The sequence below is a fragment of the Meriones unguiculatus genome, chromosome 4 (genome assembly GCF_030254825.1).
Source record: "Meriones unguiculatus strain TT.TT164.6M chromosome 4, Bangor_MerUng_6.1, whole genome shotgun sequence".
NCBI classification, from domain to species: Eukaryota; Metazoa; Chordata; class Mammalia; order Rodentia; family Muridae; genus Meriones; species Meriones unguiculatus.
In genome coordinates, this window is record NC_083352.1 from 124,908,991 (window position 1) to 124,919,334 (window position 10,344).

Consider the following 10,344-nt stretch of genomic DNA (forward strand, 5'->3'; position numbering starts at 1 on the left):
TTGTATGGAGAAAGTGTGTCAGTAGTGATGGGTTTAAGATTTCAAAAAACAATTGGAGTTGGCTCACTGTGCCCAGCGATTGGGTCTCAAACAGAAATCTCTCAGCTACTGTTGCAGTGCCATGCTGGCCTGCCTGCTGCCATGCTCCTCACTGTGATGGCCATGGGTCCTAATCCCCTGGAACTGTGAGTCCCAAATTCAATGGTTTCTTCTATAATTTTCTTTCTGAAAGCTGTTTTCTAATAACAATAGAAAAGTAACTGCCCATACCTTCCGATGGCATCATGGCATTCTCTTTCTGCTCCTTCTAATTCAGATGGCTACTGGTAACTGTCCTGTCAGATTAGCTAAAGAAACCAAGTCAAGATCACCATATGTCTTTGTCATGGTAAACAAAACAGAGGCCCACCCAACTTGTTATCTCTGTCTATCTCTATACCGCCAGGTCACCTGGGAGACCTCAAGTACACCTGTATTCACTTGTGCTGTACAGACTCTTGGGAGGACCCCAGGAGGTACTGCATGCAAGACACAGGAGGGCTGTATAGAGGGACACAGCCATAGAAGGGCCACCTCGAGGTCTTGACACCATTGGTGCACAGTTTTGTTTCCCCAGCTACTCTGTCAAGCATGGGAAGACAAGGTTCAAATGAAGAAAGAGGCCAGCCTGGGTCAGGAGGCAAGGTCCCTGCCTGGGGCTATCCCACAGCTGTTTTCATGGCCCATGGAAGGCTCTCTAGTCGCCAGGCTGTGACTTACAGATGAGGCCCTGAAGAATATTTGCATTCAGGTGGCTGAGGATGTGCTGGAGCAGTGGACATATCTGAGAGACAGGGAGAAAGTTGGAGAAGGAGAAAGGGCAAAGAAGGAAAACAGATGAGACTTCACTGGCAACACACTGCCAACCCTCCCCTGAAAGATGGACTGGTTTCTGGGACCCAAGAACTGTCCAGACTCCTGAAAACCAGGAACCTTGGATTGCTTAGCTTCTCAGAAGGCTGACACCTTTGGGGAAACCCACTTCCTAGCTTCCTGCAGAATCTCATTCACAGCTATGTAAGCACAGACATTTAAATAAAGATGAATCCATTGCAGGAAAGCTTTAGCTTAAGGAAGTCAAGGAGCACGGATGTGGTAAACATCTCAAGGCAACATCTGTGATTGCTGCCTCCTCTCTCTGAAGCCCAGCTACTGAGGAGAAGGAGGAGGAGCTAGCACCTTCTAGAAAACAGTTTCCTGACTTTTCAGCCATACCTCTCCTACCCACATCAGGCCTGGCTCTGGGTGCCAGGACCTGGGGACTTACTTGATTCTGAAGCAGGGATGACATCATGTCTGTAAGGAGGTTAGTTGCACCATCCAGAATGGTGTTGATAAAGGGAATTCGTCTGGAAAAAAAGAAGAAGAACTTACAAAGTTTGGTCAAAAGTTCAGTATGGACGAGAAAGTGTCCTTGAGGTCAGGTGACCTGCAACCCTGACCTATGGTCTCATTACAGCATGTTATCCACTGCACCTTATCAAGATGGCCATCCCTGAGCATCTAAGCATCTCATGCCTACAGAGCTGCTTCCTCAGTACCTGGGTGCTCATCACAGCCCTAACACTGCATCATTCACTCAGCCCCTACTTACAGAGCACCTGGCTGAGCCTTGGGGCACTGGGCAAAAACAATCAGTCTTGAACCTCCTTCCCAAGCAAGTCTCACTGAGGTTGCCTCTTCCCAACTTCAACTCTCATCCAGCTGTCATCTCCTGGGACAGCCCATCCTGAGTGTGCACCGAAGGGAGTGTTTGCTCTCCTTGTGCCCTGAGAAGTATGATGATCCTTGCAGGGCTCTTCTTCTTCTTTTTTTTTTTAATTCACTGATAAATGAAATATTCTTCTATCTGTCTAATCCTCGTGATATATTCCATAAGACAGAGAGCCTAGTTTTTTCACCAAATAGTTCTCTGGATCATAGAGCAATGCCTACCTGTTACAAAGCAGTTTTTTCACTAGAAAAAAAATGATGAAGGGAGCCAAGTAAAGAACTCAGTCCTCCTAATATTGCCTTGTAAGCATAAAGACTTGAATTCCTTCTCTGGTGACCATTTTTTTTTAATGGAAGAAAAAGCCACATGGATAGCAAATGCTCTGCATATGGGAGACAAAACTGTGTTGATTCCTGGAACTAGTTAGTCACCCCGCTTAGCCTACTTGGTGAGCTTCAAGCAGGTGACACATATGCATGTGTGTCCATGCACAAACACACCCCTTCCTGCTTCCCATACAAAACAAGTAAAGGAAAGCTCCAATTAAATATATAGTGACACCCGAAATGGTATCACACACCTTTGCTCCCAGCCTTCCGGAGACAGAAGCAGATAAGATCTCTGAGATTGAAGCTAACCAGAACTGTACATTGAGACCCTGTGTCAAAATATGTATGCACACAAATTACAACAAAGACAAGTACTCAAAGGTTAGGTGTATATTCTCTTACAAAAAAGAGAAGTAGTTTATCACAGACAATGAAGATGAAAAGGTCCATTGAGTTGAAGTAAAGAGAAACATTTTTATCAACAGAACACCCATGCTAAGGTCTTGTGGTGGGAAACCCTTGCAGGAGGCAGAGAACAAAAGCCAATGTGTCTAGAGGCAGAGCCACATCATGAGAATATTTTTGGACATGGGTATTCAGACCCAGTGAAACAACATGAGTTCCCTAGGGATGCTGGGAAAACTGTGGTCCTGTCAATGATGTGAAATCATATCTTTGGTAGAGGGAGGATGGGTGGCCTCAGGCCATGATTACCAAGGCTTGGAACAGAGGCCATGCCTCTATTCCTGCCTAAGGCTCCCCAGCCTTAGCCTGTGACTTGAAGACCAAGTTTCCTCTCTCAGACACTGGGTAGCATCATCTCACCCACACCTGCCTGAGCCAAACCTGCCTTTTAAAGCATTCTGCATTTAAAGAATTTGAGGATTAGCAGAGGTCAGTGAAGGAAAAAGACAAGATTAGGATGTCAAGATCTCACTGCAGGAATTTTCTAGACTGTAGAAATGACTTCACAACTGTCAGAGCCCATGCTGGCATCTACTTTTCCAAGTGTTCCCCACTGGTGGTGGATATGTGTTAACATGTTCAGAGGCATGAGGCACATTGACCCAGCTGAAAGGTACCACACATAAATGTAAGATTATGGCTGGAGAGGTTAATCCTCCTGCTTCAGCAATGGAAAGGACCATCCCTAGAAGAGACTCACAGATTATGGTTCTTGAGCCCTTATCATGTTCCAGGCTCCCAGCTAAACATGTGTATTTTCTCATGTCTTCATCCAGGAAGCTGATGATATGCATCTCTACTGTTTAAAAGCCAATCTGCAGCCTCTAGAGATGAAGCTACAGAGTGACAGAGCTCATAGTTTGACAGAGTTGATACTCTGATTTTGTACTCTACCATGCTGCTTCCCAGGGACAGGAACATAGTTATGGTCCAGGGTCCTGAGGCCCTATCTGTGCTGGGATGGATGAGCCTTACCTGCCCAACAAGGAAATGGAGATTTTGTCTGTACCCCTAGAGCATTTCCCTGTGGTCACCATGGGAAGGCCGGTCTGAGGATTGATTTGAACAGTGAGTGAAGAAATGAGGTCCAAGGAAGCAGCAATATCAACCACGGGGCCAATTAAAGGCCTGCAGAAAAAAGAAAAAAAAAAGAGTCACATCAGAAAAAGGTCAAGAAGACTTTGCAGGTTGTAACGGTTTTCATCTATCTGTGTGGATACAGTGTAAGGTGTCCCTGGATAATGTCAAGAATGTCTAGCTAATGTCAACATGTTACATATTCTCTGCAAAATTTATGCATTTATATTAGACTTCTCTGGGCCATGCATGTTTAATACATATAAGATTTTTGCTTGGTATGAGGTTAATACTCAAAATAATTGCTAAAATTTTGTATCGCAAGTTTCCAGTTGTCATTTCATTTAAAGTACTGTACCTGGTTTAATCCATTGAATAGTATGACAACAGAAATGTGAGAGAATCACACTCTTTTTTTGTGTGTGTGAGTAACCCTGGACATACAGTGTTTAAGGAACAACCACAGGATCTCACAGCTCATGGCTTCAGAGGACTTCAAATACCAGAGCCTCTCAGTGCTGGTGACTGATAGCAGGGTCACACACATACTAGGCAATTGCTCTTTCTGAAGGACACCCACAATCTCTAGAAATTCTTGTTCACAAGTTCGTGGTCATTTTTCTGGGTCTCTCATTTCAAATTCAAACACCTTAAAACTCTATTTTTCTTATTCTGCATTCTTAGCCCAAATCAATGATTTCCAGGTTCTGTGAGAGAGCCTATCAGAAAGCTAATGTGGCACAGTCACCACATTGAGGCAGAACCCTGGTGTTGACCTATGAACACCACAAAGACTTGTGAGTGCTCATGTGAAGCTGTATATACACAAGTGCACACACGCAACAAATACACGAAATTATATTGCATCGAACATTCTTTTGAAAGAGACTTCACATGGCCACTCTTTGCTAGGATACTTTAAAGACTGGTATTTTGTGCCTCAGAAGGTCTCCTCTTTTACAGATTAGGAAACTGGGGCAGAGTTCACACAGTATCTGGGAATTCAGTGCCTACTCAAAACGGCCATGTTGCACTGCACCCCCTAAATACAGGCAACAGATACTCACAGATGAACGGCAGCTTTCAAGGACACAGGCAGCTTCAGGTTGATGCCTTGGCCATCAGGAGATGGGCTAGCTTGCAAGTCCAGGATTTTGAGTTCATCGATTCGCAACCTGTCCAAAACCCACAGATGTCCTCTTGTCATATATCTTTGCAATATTGGCACCTCTCTTCATCGCCCTCTTGTCCTCCCCACACCCTGTGAAGAAATGTGTGCCTCTACACTCTCAGGAGCAGTGGACAGAGGGAGGGACACAATATGCAGCAGAGCCAGAACTTGAACCCAGGACTCTGTGACTCATAACTCCATGACACCTCTGTTTGGGACTGGAGGTCAAGAATTCTATACTTGTGTCCCTTGAAAGAACTCGGACTTTTATTCCCAGCCATGTTTGAAGAAGAAATATGTTATTCTTTGAGAAAGGCTTAAAGCACCAAGATGCAGGTGGAGATGAGGACATATTGGAACACTCAACTTGAGCCTAAACTTGGACTGTGGGAACCCAGATGTGTGACCTGTGCACACTGGCCCTGTAGCCCTGCCTCAGACTTGCTCAAGCTGTAATGAGCCTCAGGACTCCTCAGCTCTGTGGGGGAACGAGAGCTTCTCCATCTGTCCTTGATATTGGGTGGTCAGGTAGTCAGGAAGAAAAGAAGCACCAACTCACCATAAGTTATTCCGAGATGAAATGAGATTTAATTTGCTAAAGTCCAGCCCATTCAAAGCTCCCAGAATGTTGTCCTTGGCAGATGGCCAGCTGGTGGTTTTCTGAAGTGACTCCACATCCAGGTTCAGGTTCTCAGGGACAGCTGTCAAAAACAGTCATCAGTCAGTCCCCAGCAACACGAGGGCTTGAGCCCCCAACCTCCAGGTTTTAGAAAAGTCAGTTTCCCTGCACTGTGTCATCCAGCCCCTGCATCAACGTAGTCAGGGTGGCATTGCCACCATCTCTGTTGTACAGAGGAGGAATCTGAAACCCCTATGTTGGGGAAATGTGTCTATATAATTGGTGTGTACAATGGGATAGGGGAACACTTCTCAACAGTTACCATAATTTAAAATGCAAACTTCTTAACAATTTGAAATCTCACTTTTAAGAATTTATCCTGTGCCTATACTTGAAAGCTTCTATTGGTGTATAATGTGGCACTGTTTCTCTCTAAACTGTGAGCGAGGCAGGAGTTGAATGGCTGCACGTATGAAAAACAACACTGCCTCCTCCCAGCAGCCTCTGAAACTCAACCTGAGACCAGCTTTCTGAGGGGCTTATATTGACTCACCTCCAGAGGCAGAATTCAGAATCGTCTCTGGCGCAGAACCCAGAATGTTCAAATTATTCACAGCACTGCCAAGATTGCCCAAAAGTGATTCTGTGGTGCCAAAGATCAGGCCACACAAGACAACAAGGCTCCCAAGTTGGAACATCGTTGGTCCTGGCACCTGGAGGGTCATAGAGGAAGAAGAGAAAACAAGAACCCAGGGTGAATGCCTGTCACTCTCACATTTCCCTTCCTACAAGACAGATCTGCTTCTGTTTACAGTAGGTAAGAAATGGAGTCATCAGAGATGCCCACCCTCAGGAGTGGATAGAGAAAATGAGGCCAAGTGCACGCTGGCATTTTATTCATTCATAAGGAAAAATGAAACGATGACATTTCAGAAAAAGGATGGAACTGAAAGTCATTGTGCTTAGTAAAATTAGCCAGTTCAGGAAGACAAATTGCACTATTTTCTGTCTTCTGCAAATGAGATTCAAATTTAGATAGATAGACAGATAGATAGACATGATTGATGGATAGTAGACTGATAGCCAGATAGATTTTATGTAAATATATATATATATGAATTGTTGAATATGAGCTGGCATGAAATTATAAAAAAAAAAACATAAAGTAGGAGAAATCTTAAGAGAAGAGGGGAAAGTAAATAAACTGTAACTAATATAAAAAAGAAAATTTTAATTAAAAAAGAGAAGAGGGGAAAAGAGAGTAAGAAACACATGACATGAAAGCAAAAGGAAAGTTGTAGAGATTAGCAAGGGCTTGGATTGGGAAGGACATTAGGGGAGGGAGAGAAGCAGGAACTAACCATGAAGGAAAATGCTGCAGTGAAATATACTACTCTGTATGCTGAATTTATAATTCATAAATAGAACTAAATAGAGTTGCAGCTTAGGAAAATGAGCAGGCAAGGTTGGGAAGGCAGAGACCTATAGACACACAGCCTGGGAGTGGAGGGATTGGGATGCACAGGCAACCTGACTCCAGCCTGTGCTCATTATGCTCAGGGCCTTTGTGTTCCCTGCCTTCCCTGCTTGAAACATGTTTGCTCTCTGCTTTGCCACCCAAATCTGTTCTCTTGCTTCCGTGAAACTTCAAACCTTCCATGACACCAACTCTAAAACCCTCGCCCTGGACCAGTTCTAGGTTCCCCACTGTTGGAAGGGACTTGGGGCAATGGGATCCTTAGAGAAAAGCTATGACTTGAGTCACTGTTGAATCTAGACTCCAGTAAGAAGCCTTTCTTATACCCTAAGACAAGTCATTGATGGATAAAATCTGAACAGTCAACAGGCCACACGAATCTAGGTTTTCATTAGCCTGAGAGTGTCATCTAGGTCTTCAAGATTGTTAGAGACAAAACTTCCCCAACACAACCAGCGCCTTCCCTCTGCTTCTTGACCCAAAGCCAACCAACAGCCCTCATATGGGTGTCACACTGGGTTGCCCCTACTCACTGATTTAGAGAAGGATGCACACGAAATCCTTGTTTCTCTGCACAGGCTTCTGGGATGCGGGAGTTACAGTGGCCCTTATATTGTGGTGGCAGGAGGAAAAGCAAGCCCCGTTCCCAAAACATTCTAAGGAGACTCCAAAGAAAATACAGAAGATTAGCCAAGATATTCCACCCAAAAGGTCACCCAGGATGCCTGAGTGACAGCGAGGGACCCTGTGCCAAGACTAAGGCCAGAATTTGTCAAACCTGAGGTTGCCAATGAAGGGTCATTTTGCTATGGGCTGGGAAGAAGATCCAGAATGAATCGATGGAAGAATGTTGTGTTGGGATGGCTCATAGTGTTTGCCTAGGCTAGCCCAGTCATCATTTGAGAATGCATAGAGAAGCCACCAGCTTCTGGTTGTCCAGTGAGTACAGTAGAATTGTGGCTCTCAGATCCCTCTGGCCACCCTTGCTATGCTCCTGAGCAAGCCACCCGATGTGATCATTTGGGAACTGTGGGAAAGACACCAGCTTTGGTCATACAATAAATAGGGAAGAATATGGCTCTTAGGTCGCTCTGACCACACTTCCTCAGTTCCTGTATCTTGGAGCCATAATCACCTCTCCTGGTCAATGCCAACCTCACTGAAATGTGCTGTGAGGGGGCAAAAATGATGCCTCCCCATCTTGCTGACTCAAACATCTGTACTTAAAACTGGCTTCTTACATGACTTTATTTAATATTCTCCAACCACCGTTGAAATTGCTCATTATAGAGAATCCCATCAACAGTAAAGGAGGAAACATGGGCCTATAGCCTCTGTACTGTGGTGAAGGTCCTCCTCACTATGGTGGGTGTGGCTGCGGACTGGCTGCTAGATCTTAAGGAATAGCCCACAGTTCTCCTCAGGTGGCTGTGACCCAATGAGACCCACAGGCAGTGGCCTGGTGTGGGGGTGTCTAGCCTGTATGATCCAGTAGACAAGTAGGTCTCCTCAGGAACACCAAAATCCTCCTCTCTCAGGGGAAACTCCAAGGGTCAGCTGCTAGGCCACTCACTTGGTTGGTCCTCTCTTGGGTTGCCGAGCTTAAGCTGCCTAGACATCATGCAGGCTGGCCGCCACCATTTTGCATTGAGATCCTGTATGCTCCTGAGGTCTGGCTGGTCTCCTCAAGGGAGACAGGTAAAGCTGTGTTCAGAGGCTGGGACTGTTTCCCTGGATCCAGGGAGTGGAGTAGCCAGAGGCTGGAATCACACATCCCTGGAACTGGGGACCTTTCCCCAGGAAGATGGGAAAAGCCAGGTGGAGAGGCTGGAACCAAGTGTCCCAGAATCCCAGAGCTTTCCCCAAAACACAGTGTGCACACCACATGTGTTGCCATCTTGGATCCTCCAAGCATCTATATTTTAAACCACCTGCCTAGATGCTTTTATTTAATGTCTCACCCCCAAGTGCTATTGTTTCTTAAAGGAGAAAATTCCAGCAACAGTAAAATAAAAGGAGGAAAATAAGTGGGTTCGTGTCCACTGTGCTGTCATGGGAAGTGCTTCTTCTTTATGGAGCCCCAAGGCTGGTTCACTGATTCACATCCTTCCTACCTTGACATCAACTATGTTTATAGTGTGGCCATGTGGCCCACATGTTACCATTGGATTGAAAGTAAACGGTATGTGAATTCACAAGCCAGGACCACTGTGGTCTGAAGGGAGGGATCCAGCTTCCCTGGTTTAAGAATAAACCACAGAAGCTGAGAAAATTATAATTTTAGATGAAAACTCACAGACTCCATCTGGCTTTGTGTATTGGCTAGATCCAGGTCCTCAAATGAATCCATGTTCTTTTTTTTTTTTGTTGTTTTGTTTTGTTTTTGTTTTTTGTTTCTTGGTTTCTCAAGACAGGGTTGCTCTGTGATTCCTTGGCTGACCTGGACTCGCTTTGTAGAACAGGCTGGTTTTGAACTCACAGAGATCTGCCTGCATTTGCCTCCCCAGGCACTGGGATGACAGGTTTGCACCACCACACTTGGCAATCCATGGTCTTAAAATAGGCTTCATTCTCTGGTGAACTTGACCAGATAAATGTAACTGAAAACCATCTGATGAAAACAGAGAGGGGTGTGTGGAGATCCAGCTCCAAGGTAGGTAGAAATGGGGCTTATTATCATCAGAGAGGATCCAAAGCAATACTGTGATGGAGATGCCATCTTGTAGACAGAAAATGTATGTCAGCAAGATGAATCACCCCAAGAGGCACTTGCTTTACAAAGGCCTAATGTCCCATGTTTGTTCTCCAGAGTCCGTGGGACATTGAAAGGAGGGAACAACTTCTGAGAGTTATCTTCTGACCTCAACAGGCACACCTCCACTCACACATGAAAATACCACACACAGACATACATAAAAATAAAAAATTGATGATTCTTAAGTCAAAGAGATTGTAGACTCTGACTTAAGCTCATTTCTGGCCTCGCCAATGTGTCAGAGACAGAAGCAGCTGGACTATAAGCCTCATCAGTGACCTCATGATGACTTTGGTAAAGTCACCCCACTGTGACCTCTAGAGCACAAGTTCTCCCTCCAAGCCCTGTGGCTCATGTGCATAGCTCTTCACTGCATGGACGGCAGAGGATAAAGCCCTGTAAGCAGCAATGACCACTGTCTTTTATTTGCCATCAAGAACAGTCTTGCTCTACCTTGTACTATTTCCTAGTGACCTGGAAGGAGCTTCAGACAGAAAAAGGCTTTGTTGCAATTAGGAGGCCTGGTCTGTGTCCCTATTGAGCATAAGAGCTGCTGTTTCAGCATATGGCCTCGTAGGCAATGCAGTGAGAAGTTCTTGTTTTCCTGCTGTCTGGTTTCCAGGTCAGATATACTTCTTTTTTTTTTTTTTTTTTTTTTTTTATCAGTTACATTTTATTAACTCTGTATCCCAACCGTG

The 10,344-nt window shown here is 45.0% G+C and overlaps 1 protein-coding gene across 1 annotated transcript; it reads right to left on the bottom strand.

Annotated features, from left to right (window-relative positions):
• Window positions 1-312: 312 nt before the first annotated feature.
• On the bottom strand, window positions 313-6,112 carry LOC110550079 (BPI fold-containing family A member 2). Its single transcript, XM_021639696.2, has 7 exons — window positions 5,968-6,112; window positions 5,355-5,496; window positions 4,692-4,799; window positions 3,523-3,675; window positions 1,307-1,388; window positions 760-823; window positions 313-347 (listed from the first exon to the last, which is right to left on the bottom strand). The coding sequence occupies exons 1-7, from the start codon at window positions 6,110-6,112 to the stop codon at window positions 313-315; spliced, it is 729 nt and encodes a 242-aa protein (XP_021495371.2).
• Between the last annotated feature and the right edge of the window lie 4,232 nt (window positions 6,113-10,344).

Bases quoted from the DNA above. Each gene is read 5' to 3' on its own strand.
- LOC110550079 (XM_021639696.2), bottom strand. From the start codon at position 6,112: ATGTTCCAACTTGGGAGCCTTGTTGTCTTGTGTGGCCTGATCTTTGGC. The intron at 4,800-5,354 runs GTGAGTTGGTGC...GGTTTTGGACAG, and splicing joins TCATCTCGGAATAACTTATG to GTTGCGAATCGATGAACTCA. The intron at 348-759 runs GTAAGTCACAGC...TGGTTTCTTTAG, and splicing joins TATTCTTCAGGGCCTCATCT to CTAATCTGACAGGACAGTTA.